Consider the following 17,227-nt stretch of genomic DNA (forward strand, 5'->3'; position numbering starts at 1 on the left):
ACGACTAATGTTCAATCTTGAATAATTATTAATTAAGACATTGGAAACCCTTTTATTAATTTTGAGAAGTTGTTAGTGCAGATGATAATGCTGTGTGTGTTTTAGTGAAATCAATTGTATTTGAAGTGCAAGAAATGCCATCAGAAGAAAGCGAGGAGGGCAATATCATTCCACCCACCTGACAAGAAGTGTTACATGCCTTGGACAGTTTAGAACATTTTGCTGTAACATCATAATTGACCACTAGTTTAACGGATGTCATAAATACAGTTGGTCATGAAGTTATCAGGCATTTTCCTTTCCCATCTGCCACAGTGCAATTCATAGGAATTTTTCAACAGAAAATGAAGAGTACATTTTCAAGTTATAGTAGAGCAAGGGTTCTCAACCGGTGGTATGCAAAGAAGCAAAGTATTTTGAATTATTAAATTTAAAATTTAAAACTCAAACATCCTGATAGAGTTTTTCCTCTAAAACTCATAAATTTATGCGATCTGAGCTTTGTTCAAGAGTGGTTGTGGTAGTAGTACTTTGTAATGGTGGTACTAAAGGTTTTTAATTTTTGTTTAGATGGTACGCCTTAGTCAAAAAATTGAGAGCCGCTGCAGTAGAGTAATTAATGTAATACTGTAGTATTTTCTATGACTTCATATATTGTTGTAGTTATATATATATATACCTATATACCATAAATAATAATGTGTAGAAAAAAACTATTCTGAAAATAAAATTTGAACTCTCAGTTAAGATGAATTTTTTAAACATCTCTTACATCTGATGATGTTATATTTTGTAAAACAGCCTTTTTGGAAATGCAGTGTGAAAAGTTGTAATGAACATGTCAGGATCACATTTATTTACTGCTACAGCAAAGAATTAACCAGTATTAAATTCTGCTATGAAGAGTTAGAAAGAGCCAACAAGACTGTGATAGACTGGAATAATTACATGCGAGAAATCCGAGTTCTCGATAAAGTGGCTGAAGAACAAAAAATGATTAGTGGAAAAATCTAATCACTAAAATAGACTAAAATCTGTGATGGATTCTGAGGGAAATCTGCTGGGAAATAAAAGAAACTTTCTTAGTAACAATCCTAATAGAAGTGCAGCAACATGCATAGATGAAAAAAAGAATTTTTTGCAATTATAAATCATTCTTTTTCTTTCCCCTGTACAAAATCACCAAACTGCACCAAAGTGATTGTGTTGATATATTAAGTATTTAATAATGTTATGTGTATTTATTTCTATTTTAGCTGTCTTCTTGGCTAACTTTATGGTGGTTAATAAAATCAGCTGTCAAGCACTGAGCTCAGTTTCTAACCCTGAAGAAGCTTGTATGTTTATGTGTACAGTATCTTTGTAGCATCACAGCCAAAAAAGTATTATCGAGAAGTTGAAGGCAGAGGCAAAGAGGTAGAAGACCCCTAGAATCCAACGCCTATTAAAATTGAACTGAAGGATGGCATAAACCACTAGCATCCAAGACCGATAATTCATGAAGCATTAAGAAATAAATTTGCTGATTTAAAACACTTTTAAGCATGAAATTAATTATTTTCTAAACTCGAGGAAGCAATTTCTAAACAAAAAGAGATTAACAAAATTTTAGTAAGGTAAAACATATTGTTAACATGTTGCTAGCTTAAGAAGGATTAATCGCTTTTAGATAATAAAATTTTGCACCTAAAGGTTTAGAAATTATTGTATTTAAAATGATCTTGCATGAACACTATTTACACAAAAACACATACAGGTGTGTGTGTATATACTTGTATATATATATATACATATATTGTTGTGTTCTGCATGGGTTCATGGAATTGGAGTGATTAATGGCAACACTTGATGAAGAATGAAAACACAATTTATTTAGCCACAATTTATTCAGGACAGTTCCAAAATCGCGTTTACAGTCGTCGAAAAACTATGATAAGCACGCTGAAACAATCAGCAACACAGCTTTCAGGCTATAACGATGAAGATAGCTTCATGGCAAAGCACCAGAGTACAACTCCTGACTCGGTCAGTCGTTCTCGGAACTCTACATACTATCGAGATTCTTCACACTACAACTCGCGATGCACTCAATAGTCCCAATGATGCGCATTCTTCGATGCACCAACTTGCGATACACTTAACACAAGACTGATGATCAAGTCAACAGACTCTGATGAAACACACGCTACTCCATGTACCAGCAGGGTTTATATTGGTTTCGGCTTGCATTTGAGAACATTCTGGGCCAAACTGCTAAGAATTCATTCCAGAAGGTTCTCCATCAATCTATGGCACATTACCAGTTTTGTCACCAAATGTGCAATTTCATGCCAAATCTGGCAACCATGCCTCTCCTTACCATTTTATGGCAACCACAAACCCACCTTGGGGGGAAGCTATTTTATTGCGTGGTGGACATTTCGTAACAATAAATATATGTATATTACAATATTTTATTATTTAACATATCATTATATTTATTATCCTTGTTATTGAAGTGGCAACGTTATATTTGTATCACATAACCGTTGCTCGGCAACGTCAGAGATTGTTTAAAATTGTTATTCTGAAAGTTTTATCAGTTAGTAGATGTATGAAAATTTTGTAACTAAATGATTGTATTCAAATAATCTATCTCCGTAAACTAAAAATAAAATTTATGGTTTACTTAGATCATCTGTTATTTTGATAAAAACTGCAAAATACATTTAGTCTTATAAAATTGGAGGTTCCACCGAGATCCTAAAAATTAGGAATGCAATTATCAATTTTGATGGTGCTGGTCTCCTAATCCCAGAAAAATGCTGAAATATTTGAGAAAAAGTTTGCTAGTACCAACTAGAGTTTGTTTATTTCAAGGAGAAAGGGATGTCAGAAGTCTGCCGTTTTAAAGCGGATCATTCAAATAATATCTTCTGTGTTTCTATAACTTGTGTCCGAGCAAAGAATTGTCAGAACAGGATATTGCTGATCTCTGAAGATAAGATTAACTTTTGGTTTCATAAAAAGAAGTTTATTGAATTTAAGTATTTCATTTCAAAATAATATTTAAATAGTGTAAGTTTTTGTTTAAAAGGGTTCAGGGTTTGTACACATTTCTGCACATGGAAATTAAGTACTTTTAAGGACCATTAACGAATAAAATTTAAGGACCTATGAGCAAATGGGAACTGAATAAATTCAATTAAAAATATTATCTATACCTGAATTTCACTTTTATAATACCATACTAAAAATAAAATAAATCCCTCAGTAGTATGCATTAAATATTTTAAACTTATAATTGATATGTGTAAGCCATCCTGGCATTTATATATATATAAAAGAAAAGGAACTGCTAGCTGTGTTTTAAAATTTGTTGTTTGTTGCCAAGCAGGCACGTGGAAAATAAGTAGCAATGTCACACTGACGTAGTGCGATTTGATTATACTACCAAACTGGCAAAAGTCTTTTCTTAGTTCTTACCATCCAGGCGTGTGGTAGATAGTAACATCATCCCGGCATATTACAGATAAATTCAGGGTTCGTACACATTTCTGGGCACGGAAATTAAGTACTTTTTAATTAATGAAATTAATTAAGGACCTATGAGCGAATGGGAACTGAATAAATTCAATTCAAAATATTATCTATGCCTAAACTTCACTTTTGTAATACCATCCTAAAAATAAAATAGATCCGTAAGTAGGATGCATTATTATTAAACATGACTTAATTAACATAATTATTATTAAGTCTGAGAATAAAATATATGAAATTTATCAAGGAGCATTATATATTTTACACTTATAAGAACTGAACATATTTGAAAGGAGATAAGTGACATTTTATTTACGTTTTACTAACAGTTAGTTTTATGTTGATTTTATTTTATACCCTATTTTGTCACATACTTGCTCAGTCTAAAGCTTTAGTAAATAGTAAGCAGATTTTATGTCAAGTGACATAGGTTAAAATGAGAGGTAAAATCATAATCAGCATGATGAACAAAAGACTAGCTGTTGTCATTGCTACTGCTTACCTGCAAGGGTTGTGACTCAGTTAATATACTTTAAGGTTCTAATAAGCCACTAAAGTACCAGAAGTGATAAGTTGTTTTACATTATTTTAAGTCTCACTAGATGCGAAGAATAAGTTTTACATTTTTGTGTTTTATCTTGTGGCTACGGTAAGGGTTAATGAAAGGCAATAACTCGCTTTAATATGCAGAGATAAATTTTAAGGGCAAGCAGTAAGCAGTTATAAGTAATTAAATTAGGTACAAGATAACCTTAGTCATTATGGATTTGCATGGTCACTATTAAATTTTATTTTTTTTAGCCCTCTTAAAATCCCAATCTAATAAAATTTTGCAATTTAAAATACATGTAATTTATGACAATGATTCTTAAACGATATCTGGATAATTACACGTAAAACATTTATGTTTTTTAGTAACAATACTCAACAAAATAGTTATGCATCTTTTTAATCTGAAGCCTTCCCAGACATTTTGGTTAATTTATATCGATTTCCTTCTCTTTAAGCACCTTTTTTAACAATCAGGAATTTGTATCAATACACAAAAGAATGCTCTCACTAATTTCTGCGTGTTTTGTCTCCTAACCTATCAACCTGTCCACAATGTACCTATGAAGGTTTATTTTATCTGGTAAAAGTTAAATAGTCCAAAACACATCAACAGATATGAAGCAAATTATCGCTATGTCTGAAAGTAACTACAATGTCTGACAAAGGTTTAAATAAGATTCTTATTTAAAAAGAACTTCAAAAATAAAGGCATGTTCTTATGCTAACAAAATCAATTACAGCTCGTAGTGATGTAATGAAACAAGAAGAGTCAAATTCAAACTAAAAATATGAATTAGTGGTCAAAGACTATACAATTTAATTTGATTTTAAGGCTGGCTCAATAACTCTCTATCATCATAACAAACTCAAATGTTGCCAACGGTAATCCAAGACTAATAATTACAAATTATCAGAGCGGGCAGGTTCTAATGCAGTGAGCAAGTGGAGGTCAGAAACACACTCTTGTCTTACACTTCAAAAAACTCGGTTTAAAAACTGTCTACGGGATTTGCATTCTGGTGAGAAAATAGAAAAGAGAAATTATAGTAAGGGCTGAAATTGTAAACAATTGGGTTATTTGCATAATAATAACTGTACATATCTTTGAAGAATAAATTTGTTTTTCGTTAGATATTTAGTTTCTTCTTCCATGTTTTCTCTTCATTTTAGAATTTTTGGATTAAATTAAAGATTTCTGATATTCTAAATAAGCTAAATGCATTTAGAATGCATAGAAAAAGCTGCTAATTTTATTTCTTTAGTAATATGAACATTCAGAAGAAATATGAAATATATATGGTAAGCTTCGGTTAGAGAGCTGATGTGGCATCATTTTTAGAATTTAATGACACACTGAGCGATAAAGCCTAGAAACGGCAAAACATTTATAACTTAGAACAGGCATTGGAAGCAGAATTTAGAAAGGCACCAGGCAGCAGAATTTACGATACACAGAGACTGCATCAGATGGGAAAATGCCCTGTGTGTGATGCATTAAGACATATTAGATGAATCTTTTAAATTTTCAATTCTCAATATCTTTATTAATAAAAGAATTCCTTTCTATAATGCCTGTTCATATGATAAGATTAGAAGCATTTTTGATATTTTCTATGTTTGTGTCTAGTGAAAAGTAGAGAAAATAAAGGGAAGATAAAAATGTTAAGAAAAGATTCTAGTATCAGAAGTAAAACATTCAACTATAATGCTTTCATTGTTCTTCCTGAGCTTAAATTGCACCTGAGCCTAGCTCCGGAGAAAACTGATGTATATTTTGAGAATTCTGAATATTCTCAGACAATTACACAGGAAAAGCTCTTACCATGAAAATATTAAAAATAGATTTTTAATTAATTACATAGCTAGTTTGCTTTTGCTAAGAACTGTTTCATAAATGGTGCTTTATAGCATTATACCTTGCTTATTTTCCACATATAATAAATGGCTGAAATTACAATGTTCTAAAAAAAAACTGTAGAAAATATCCTAGATCTCAAAATGAAAAATTTTTTATAGAAACAGATCTTAAAATCACCAAAATTATGATAAATTGCCAAAAATTTAGAAAGGTTTAATAAAAGAATTAACATCCCCAAAAGCGAAAAGTTGTTTAAGAGCTCTTCATTAGAAAAAATGAAATAATTTTGAAATGCTCATGTTTCACTTCCTGCTCAGAAACTCGAGTATCCCACCATTTAATATTAGAAATAGGAACAAATTATAATCCATGAATATTTGTCAGCAAATCGCCAAAAATATTACTCTAAAATGTTAATTCACACTCAAAATGGCAGTCGTAAAAACAGACAGAAATTTCTGATGATTAAAATTAAGGACCTTCTGACGATTTTGGCCGAAATTAAGGACTTTTAAGGACCAAAAATCAATTCCAAAAAACTTCAGGACTCTTAAGGACCATACGAACCCTGTAAATTGTATTGCCAAACTGGCAAAAATTGTTTTTGTTATCGCCAACCAGGCGTGGAGATAGATAGTAAAATCGTCAAACTGACGTGGGTAAAATTCCATTGTATTGCATAACTGGAAAAAGTGTTTATATAGTTATAGCCAATGAGGCTTGTGAATAGCGAGTTAAAATGTCAACCCAGCATAGTGTTATTTTATTTTGTGTCAAACTGGCAAAGCTGTTTAAATAATTCACACCAGTTGGTTAGAGTTAATTTCGTATTTGACAAATTAAGTCTCGCTTAAATTATATATTTTTAATACTAGTACGATTTTTTTAGATTCAATTTCAAAAGAAAGCCTATTAAAGGTAACTTGTTCAACGTGTTATTCTTAGCAAGGAGTAAAACACAGGATTTAAAAGTACTGACAGAAGAGTTAGGTTTAACCTTGAGACCTGAATTAAAATTGCTCGGTTGTATAAATTGATTACTGAAAGTCCCGGTTATGATGTGGAGTTTACTCGAGAACTACTGGCTGCAATTAGAGAAGAAAGAGAAAAAAGAGAAGAATACAAAAGAATAAAAGAATGCGAACATGAAAGAGAAGAAAGGGAAAAAGAACGCAAAAGAGAAGAGCGAATTAAGAGCTTTTGAGCTACAGAAACTTGAGTTGGAAGCAATGTCTGCAAGAGCACAGCTGGTAGAAACTATGCAGTTACCTAAGTGGGCTTCAAAAATCAGAATTGACGATGTCATGCCACGTTTCAACATTAAAGAAGATGAAATAAGTTTATTTCTGGTGTTACTTGAGCATCAAGCTAAAATTATGAATATACCTGCTGAAAATCAAGTAACTCAATTTATTTCATCGCTGCCTCCTGACATTGTTCAGCTTATTGCTAGAAAACTAGGACAGGATGTGAAAAAGCATGAACATGTAAAACTTTACTGTTACAGCGATTTAAATTGAGCGCGAAAAAATTCCAACTATTTAATAAACACCAAAAATTTACTGAAAGTACTTGGTATGATTTATACTATGAATTAAAGAATTATTTAGAAGAATGGCTTAATGGATTAAACATTAAAACTTTTGAACAGCTAAAAGATCTCTTGTTGGTTGATCAAATTAAAAAGCATACTTCTGATTTCAAAGAATATTTTTTGGATGAATGGACTACCATCATTTCACCTACTGAGATGGTTAAGAAAATTGAAGACTTTGAAGATGTGAGAAAAACAACAAAACCGAAATTTTCTGCCAATCAAACTGGGAAGATTAACAAAAGATCATTTAATCCACGCTACGAAAACTTTGTGAAAAAAAAATAGAGCACTTTAAGCATTCTGATAAATGGGATGACTCAAAATACCAGAAAGATCACCGAAAAAGAAGAAGACCAAAACAAGAACCCAGAAAATTTATATGACAAAAGATATCTACCCCGTAGTTTCGAGTGTGGGTCACATGAACATTTTAAGCCTCAATGCCCTCACTTAAAACCAAATGAAAAGCCAAATTGCGTATTTTTGAATGATGATTTGTTAGAGACATATACAATTAACGATTTAGCTAACGGGTATGAAATGCCTATTCTTCGAGATACAGGAGCCACATTAAATGTTATTTCTCGAAAATACATAGATAATTCAAAAATGACTGGAGAACATGTCTGGGTACAATATCTTTTAAATGACCATTTTAGTGTGTCTACCGTTATCTGAAGTTGAAAATAATTGTGAACTTGGTCATATAAAGACAAAGGCAAGTTGTTGTTACAAATGATCCTGGCAGATACGTATTGGGTAACAAAACTGCTCAGTTGTTCAAAGATAAACAATTCTTAAATTTAGAAAGGATAAATGCAGTTTTGACATGATCTCAAGTAAAATGATCTTGTGAAGAAGATCGAAGTAGAGACACCAAAATGAGGAAACAAGAAGAACTGTCTGTTATTAAGACTGATGAAGATATTTTATCACAGGCAGATGAGGAAGACAAAGAAATTAAGAAAGTAATTAATGTTAGTTCTAAGGAATTAATTGAATCTCAGCATCAAAGCAGAGATCTAGCCTCATTGCTTAGCAAAGCTAAAAATGAAAATTCCAGCAAGTCAAATGATTTCAAAGTAAAAGGAAACGGGTTGTTGGTGAAACCAAAAATAGATAAAAATGGAAATGAAAGGGAAGTAATTGTTATTCCTGAAAAATATAGGGATCAAATGCAGAACTATTCATCTTTGATGCAGATCCAAACAAATAATAGTGCTAAAAATCAGGATAATTTGGTCAATACTCACCCTCCTAATAGTCAAGCTTCTGTCAATGCTTCACAGAAATCTGACAGATAGTCTAAGTGTTCACCTTCTGGTACGAAAACTGAAGTTATTCATATGGAAGTTGACTCACCTTATTCACATGATGATTCATCTTCTACGTGTGTGATTTATTCCACTACAAGTTCCCCGATTCCTTCTTCTCCAAAAAGCAAAGATGTGTTTGACAGTTTGTTAACAGCAGATCAAAGAACTTCTGATAAAAGAATTCATGAAGGTGCTTCTAAAGCTAAAAATCTAAGCACAAGTCAGAAAACTTAGCAAAGAGGCACAAACATGATAAAGGATACTCAAAGTTGTCACATTCAATGAGAATGCAAGCAACAAATAAGAACAAAAGTTCATCTCGCAAGGAGCAATCTGACAAGAAAGAACTGACAAAATTAAACGATCCTCAATTAAAACTTCTAGATGAATTGCCAAGTTCTGGGCAATTCATCTAGAAGTGCGATTCAATTCAAGTTGAAGTTTTTAAAGAAACTAAACAGACAGGAGGGAGTTCTTAAAGAAGTAAAACTGCCACAAAAGCCTCTATTACACTCACTTGATTTCAATAAGGCATTTATTTTGCAAACTGATGCTTCAAACGTTGGTATGAGTGTCATTTTAGCTCAGAAGATGAATGAGGCAATACCTCACTAAGAACTAAGAAAACATCCAGTATTATACCTCACTAAGAAGTTTACAGAAACTGAAAAAAGGTATTCTACCATAGAAAAAGAATGTGCGTCATAATATTCGCTGTAAAGATACTGCAATATTATTTAGACGGGCATACTAAATTCCTCATCATGAGCGATCATAATCCCCTAGTTTGGCTCAAAAATAATGCGCGTCTAAATCCACGACTTATGAGATGGGCACTAGTACTACAACCCTACAATTACACTCGAAGTGGTGAAAGGTGTGGTTCATCGAAGTGAAGAAGTAAAAGTGTGGTAAAAACCATAAAAATGTAGATGCATTACGTCGTGCTGCCTGGCCTGATAAAAGAATTTGTTTCCCTATATAGATAAAAAAAAAAAAAAAAAAATATTTGGCCTTTCCTCTTTTCCTTACTGTATTTTATTATGTTATATGTAGTATTTCAATTATGTATTGTGTTGATATTCTGCTGTTTTGAAAAAAACTTTAATTTATAAAAATATAAATAAAGTTTATCTCGAGGGGGGAGAGGTTGTAATATTTTATTATTTAACATATCATTATATTTATTATCCTTGTTATTGGAGTGGCCATACTATATTTGTATCACATAACTGTTGCTCAGCAATGTCAGAGATTGTTTAAAATTGTTATCCTGAAAGTTTTACCAGCTAGTTTTACCATATATAATAAAATATGATAGCTGCTGTAAGAAATAATAGGTGACCTCAAAATTATCTATTCTAGATTTGCTGCTCTCCCCTCTAAATTCATCTGTTCTCCCAAATTTGAGATCTTTCCATGTTACATAACGCTGCTTGAAAAGGTAACTAAAACTAATCAATTACAGTTTAAAGTACTTCCTGCATCTTCTAGGTATAAATACTGTTCGCAAGAAAATACGTCATCCATTTTCCTAGCTCCTGCCACGCTGTGAACTCAGTGCTGCTTTGCCCTGCTAAAATGCCTATGCCGTATACCTTTAGAACCCACGTACCTAAAAACTATTGTATTCAACGATGATCGAAAAGTAATTTGTCTGCTGAAGAAATGATTCGATGTGAGAAAAAATAAAGATGGTGATTATTCAAGCTCAGTTTTGTTAGCTTCGTCTGCATACCTTTGCATTCGTCCATGTCTACAGTCAGAAGTACTTGGTTCCTCCTATGCATTAAAATATGACATATATATCTTTATATATATATAAGCAGCTAAAGTGTGTGTCACCGATAGTTTATTGTTGCCACTCGGAAGAATGAGCGTGGAAATCATAGTTTCCGAGGTTTTTAATTAATATCTTGGGCGATTAAAGTCGTACGGAGATGAGAACGGTATCAATGGTATCGGAGAATTTTTTGGAATCCGAGGATATGCGTCTCAAATTTCAACTCGGCGCCGTTCCGTAGATATTTGAAGGGGAAAAAAAGAATTTGGCATGTAGCCAAATCCCTGTAATAGGGAAAACTTAAGAAAGAAAGTGGAAAATGTAGGAAAAACTTAGGGCAAAATTTGTTTTTAATTAATATCTCGGCTAATTAAAATCCCAAGAAGACGCGAATGGTCACAATGGCGTGCCACGGACGTGCGGAATCCAACGGTGTGCTTCGCTAAGTCTGGGAGCCAGCCATTTCGGAGGAGATGATGATACTTCAATATATATATATATATGTATGTGGCTTAAGTGTCTGTTTGCCGCTGATATTTTATTGGTTGCTTGCGTAACTGTACTAGCCAATGGGGTGAAGTGGCCACGGCACAGGGTTGCCGTTTCAATTGAGACGTAGACAATTTCCTGTAAAATTTGCCTTTGCCATGACCATCCATAAGTCTCAGGGCTGAACACTTAAGCGTGTTGGTATTTTTTTACCTGAGCCTGCATTTGAATACGGTCAATTTTATGTTGCCTGTTCAAGAGTTCGTGAAAGAACGGACGTAAAATAAAAATAATGGATGGTCCTCTGCAAGGCGAGCTTAAAAATGAAGGAAAGATCTGCACAAGAAATCTTGTGTACAAAGAGATCTTTGATATGTGAATTAACATTTCATTATTTAAATAACCTTTATTGATTGAGCTAGCGGTAGCTTTTAAGAAATGTATTGCCAATGCTTTCCTTCATTGCATTCTACTTTAACCAATTAAGCAAGTAGAAGGGGGAAACCCCATGGGTCAATAAGCAAATGGGCGTCCTCGCCGCCTGCCCTGGGTAATTCAGTGTAAATTAGCAGACACCTTTGCACAAATCATTTTAATTACAATTTATAATATCTAGAACAGTGGTCATTTTGTATGACCACCGGGCGTTCTAGTATATATATATATACACATACCCATGCACACACACACAATATGTAATGGGGATTACTATACAACTCATTTATAATTAGCCCTTAACTAGGAGATTGGAAATACTTGGTTGGTACAATGTTAAGCCTATGGGAGCATAACTCGCTTTTAACGAGCAAACCTCTGTTACAACAAGCAATATTTTTGTGATTTATAAACACTTCCACCTCTCCAGCGCAGCTGATACTTTCTTCAAAAAATTACTTTAATATTTTGAAGTCAGCCAAAAGTTAGTGATGAGTCATAATTTCTGCGAACACATGATGGCGGCCATTTTCAACTTGTGGCATGCATGCGTGAAGAAATCCCACGATGACCTTGAGGAAACGGACAGAATTTGCTTATTGGATGGAAGTTCACTCTGGGTAAGAGTGACAGGGTAGCGGACTTGTGTGGAGGCCATTCTTTGGTCTGCATTCATAGAGTATGCTTGTTACATTTTATCTTGGGATGTCGAAATGTAAAATTTTATTAGTTTACGAAATAAGGATTTTACAAGAGTTAGAGATTGTGTAAAATTTCTGAAATCTACAAAAAGTATGATTTACCTTTTTCTACTATTTCAACACTGTTAAAGAATGAAGAAAAATTAATGGAAAAGAGGATCTGGACGAAACTCTTTTAAAGTGGATGAAGGAGCCATGAAATGCAGATTGTCCTGTAAGTGGTCCATTTTTAAAAGTTCAAGCAGAAGAATTTGGCTATTCTAGATTTTTATGTTCAAATGGATGGCTTGATCAATTCAAGAATAGACATGGGATAACCTTTGGAAAAATTCCCAGTAAATTTCTGCAAACATGGATGAGTAAAAAGTGGTGCATTATCAGAGAAAGATAACAAAATATCACATTTATAATGCTGACGAAATGGGTCTTTTCTACAATGTAACCCCGCAGTACACATTTAAGTTGAAGGATGAAAAGTGTGTCTGAGGCCAGCTCTCCAAAAATTGATTGACTGCTTTCATATATTCTAATTATCTAGCACTAACAGTAAGAAACTGTTGGTTACTGGCATTTTAAGAATGTAAAAAAAGCTTCCTGTTTATTATGACCTCAGTAAGAACGCCTAGATGACTTTAAACCTTTTCCCGGAATTGATTCCAAAATGGGGAAGGCAACTAAGGAAAGAAAACCATAAAATTTTCCTTTTAATTGATAATTGTAAAGTGCATCCCCAAATTGCTGGACTTTATATCACTATATTTCCTCACTCAGAAAGGAAAAGAAGTAGGTAATTTGGAAACGAATAGAGAAGAATTGGAAAATTATGTATCTCTTTACGTGAATGTTATCACTTCTAAGATACATACTTCTGAGGATACTATAGCTGAAATTCAAGCTAAAGCAGATGAAAAACATAATGAAAGCGTCCATGATAACAACGGATGTGAAGAATTTCAAGATGAATTCTGCCCCAACTTACTCAATGGCTTTTGAGTGCGCAAAAACAACAACAACCTTCAAACTTTTTTCAAAGCCAGAGTTGCACATGATGATGTTTTTCAGGCTATGAATCTTCTCTGAAGAACAAGAACACAAAAAGGGGATAAGATAGTTCACTGCAAATTAGCCAACTTCTTTTGCACTGTACAGAAATACAAAATAAATAATTTAAGTATATATATCACAGTCCCTTCATGATTGTTATAAGCGAGTGCTACTGAATTACTTTCTATCAGCCTCTTAGTATGCATCACATAGTTTTTTGGTGCATGATTCCGTCTTTCTTTTAATATATAAGGTGTTTAGTTGGTCACATAACCATGATTTTTGTTTTTAATGCTGCATCAAATAAGATGAGCTTTCAAACTATAACAACTTTGATAACATTATACTTTTGAGTGAAACTATATACGCGTTCCACCAGAGAAAAACAGTACCACTGAGAAAATTTTCATAACCATATTCCTTTACAAAAATACATTACTCCTCACAAGACCAAAACAGTTCAAAGATCATTAACTGAAATTTTAGAGAACAGTATATAAATACTGCTAAAGAGAGTATGCACTATAAATTAAAAAGAGATGGAAATGAATTATCACTACTTTTGATTAAAATACATTTGAAATAGACAACATCACTACTTTGTACAGCAAAGTTGATCTACATATACTAATCTTTTCCTTATTGTTTATAAGCTACACATAAGATCATCTGGAAAGTTGTGCAGTTTTTTGATGATACACACAAATGACACACCACAAAAACTTCATGTTTATTTGTGAAGATAATAGCGAGGTGCCGTTTCGACAGCCTCCAAAGGTGGACCAGGCCATTCAAAGAATTTCGAAGAGATGAAAATCCGAAAGTGGGAACAGTATCCCTTTCTTATCTGCTCAGTTAAGATGTAACCACACATTATAGCAGCTTACATATCCAATCTTCTTCATATGATCAAGCATTGCAATTTTTGAATACTTAGTCTTCCGACAATTCCTGCAATGTATAACATTGGTTTTCAGCAATAACATCTTTTAATAAGTCTTTGTTTACAGAGGATGGTCGTCCACATGGAAGATCGTCATTGAGGCTGAAATTTTCACACTTTAATTTCTCAAACCACCTTCAAATTATGTAATCAGAAATAGCATACAGGACAAATTTTACAGGAAGTCTGACTAGCATTTTTTCTATTTTAAAATAAAAGAATGTAATATGGTGAACTTTTGAGTACTCCATTATTAGCACTGCACTAAAACAAAATGTCATGCCAGAACATATGCTAGAATAATGTGGTAAGAAAATAATTAAAAGAAAATGCCCTTCAATTTGAAAAACTGTAGAACTTTCCTGATCACCCTATATTTGCCAAATATTATATACCAGTTTACATTCTGTATTAGAATTTTGTTACAATTTACATTTATATAAGTTTATTTTAAAGCACTTTAAACAAATACTTGCACTGCATTAGTTTTCATGCTATCTAAACAAAGTAGATGATATAACAAAAGAAACCCAGCCAACATCTAATTTTTTTCTTTTTATATGGGAGCAGAGACTCAAACAATTTTAGATATATTACTAAATAAGAACAGATAAGATTATATATTTGTACTAAATCCTTTTGTGTAATATTAACAGCTTATCATCTTAGACTTAAAGATTAATTTTTAAGACAGTCAAAGTTTAAACATTACAAAGCTAATTATAGTAACTTCCATATTAAGGTTTTAAATTATTTGATTTTAACATTACTATTAAAATTACTCAGCAACAATTTGGTTTTCATGAAAATTAAAATACAGTAAATATAATAAATATAGTTTAAGCTATAAAAAATTTAATTAATTGATGCTATACTTCTAAATGCAGCAGAAAACTAATTCCTCAGCAACATGAAGAGTTAGAATTTACTATTTTATTCTCATATCAAGAGTATAGAAACACATGAAATAGAATTAACTTTACCCAATGTCTCTCTATAAAGAAAGAAATTACATTATTATGAATATTACTTACACAAATGTTTTGTACTTCAGACACATTATGCCGATAAAAAAATCACAGTGCTTTGGGATAGGTATTTTGTCGAGGGGCTCATAACTCTGTAACAGAAACAAAAATAGGATGGATTTTAATAATTTAGGTACACCCTTACCAGTTTAGATAGAATAAGTAAAAGCACAAAATAATATTCAATTATATATATATATATAATAATAATTGTCTAAAGCTTCTCGTAATATATTTCTAATTTAAGAAAGCTGATCAAGACGTGCAAGTTCAGGGAAGAAGAATTACCTCTTTGAAACACTGTACACAGTTAGAATCTTCTAAAATGCTGCTTGTGATGCATTTTACAATTTCAAGTGGCACACCTCTCAGTTCTTTCCTCAGAAGTGATTCATTAGTTATTACGTGTAGTAATCCATCAAGTACATACTGTATTTCTTTCATATCCTTAGGCATAAAATGAAATAAACAATCATATTTTATGGGTACATACATACACAAAAGGCTATTTTTCTGAAAATTAAAAAACATAAATCTTAATAATTATATAACACTTTTATATATTAGTATATTTAAATATATTGCAAGCTAGATACTATTCATATGAAAATACTAATAATAATTAAGTGCAGGCACTAATTCTTAAATGCAAATTGTGTAAAAATATTCATATGAAATAATTTATTTGTATTTTTTATAAAAATAATAAAATAATTCTGCATTAATAATTTTTTCCTTTTTGTTTTCAAAGAGCCCCTAATACAACCTATGTTATCCTTGAGTTTTTGTGCAGACCTATTTAAGGATGTCACTCTTTCACCGCACGAAATAAATGAATAAATCAATAAAGAAAATTGCAATGACGGACAGTGCACATCGCAAATATATTATATTTCTTTGACAAAATAACACATGAAAAATTATCTCTGATTTCTGAAAAGCACATGAGTATTTTACTTGTTTTCGCAGACATAACTAAGATAAAAGATTACAAACCCTTAAACAACTTCTCAAAGCATGTGAAACTCACACCATTCAGTGACAGTCTGAAATGCAAAGAACAACTTTGATCATGCTCAGTGCTTATCAGCTGATGTGCACCAAATAACCTAACAGCTGAAGATCACAGGAAAAATGAAATATCACATTTTCAGACACATTTGCTCTCTCACACATAATGATAGCCAGCCATTGATAAAACAGCATTAATATTTTTTTCAGCTACAGATAATCTAGTAAAAAAAAAAACAAGTTATTTAGGAGTACAGTTTTGAGAGTCGACATGTGTAGATATCTTTTGAAAATATAATTTTGTTTTCTTTCTCAAAATTCTTAGTGCATGATCACATTTATCTGGTCATGACATTATGCAGTTTCATTACAGTTCTTTCAAGTAAATCCAAAAAGCTGGGCCATTCAGATGATTAAACAGATTTCAGATTTTTTACAGATAATTTTTTTTTTACTAACTTTTACTTTTTACAGAACTAACTATGGAACTTAATATCACAGAATTTCAACTACTGCACTAATGGATAGAACAGCAAATAATCTTAATATATTCCTGCATAAAGAAATCTGAGTTTCATTACTGTCTTGAAATTTTTGCAGGTGATAAATCTTCTTTTAAAAAATAATTGTTACATATATTTTATAAGGTATTTCTCCTGCCTTTTTAGCATGCCTTCATGGTGTAGTGGTCAGAACACTCGGCGCGTACTTGAGAGGACCGTAGTTCGAGTCCTGGCAAGGGCATTGCTAATTTTTCACATCTCCAGCATCGAAATAACCTAATGAATCTACAGTGGTGCCCGAACTAAAATGGTAGTGCATGATGACTCTCTACCAGCAGGATTTGGTGACTGGATTCCCTAAAACCCCAGTTGCCCTTTAAAAGGGAGGAGTATATACAGGGTTCGTATACATTTCTGCAGATGGAAATTAAGTACTTATAAGGACCAT

The 17,227-nt window shown here is 32.4% G+C and overlaps 1 protein-coding gene across 5 annotated transcripts in view; it reads right to left on the bottom strand.

Annotated features, from left to right (window-relative positions):
* LOC118182700 (condensin-2 complex subunit G2-like) overlaps nt 1–17,227 on the bottom strand; it is a 200,841-nt gene that overhangs the window by 6,868 nt on the left and 176,746 nt on the right. For all 5 annotated transcript variants that reach the window (XM_085825775.1, XM_085825764.1, XM_085825770.1 and 2 more), the window contains 2 exons: nt 15,554–15,712; nt 15,272–15,357 (listed from right to left, as the gene is read on the bottom strand). In XM_085825775.1, the coding sequence (XP_085681901.1) occupies nt 15,272–15,357; nt 15,554–15,712 (245 nt within the window). The remainder of the gene's footprint in view (nt 1–15,271; nt 15,358–15,553; nt 15,713–17,227) is intronic.

Source organism: Stegodyphus dumicola, chromosome 1 (assembly GCF_044657685.1).
Source record: "Stegodyphus dumicola isolate Sdum_Otavi_A_Nest chromosome 1, ASM4465768v1".
In the NCBI taxonomy this organism is placed as follows: Eukaryota; Metazoa; Arthropoda; class Arachnida; order Araneae; family Eresidae; genus Stegodyphus; species Stegodyphus dumicola.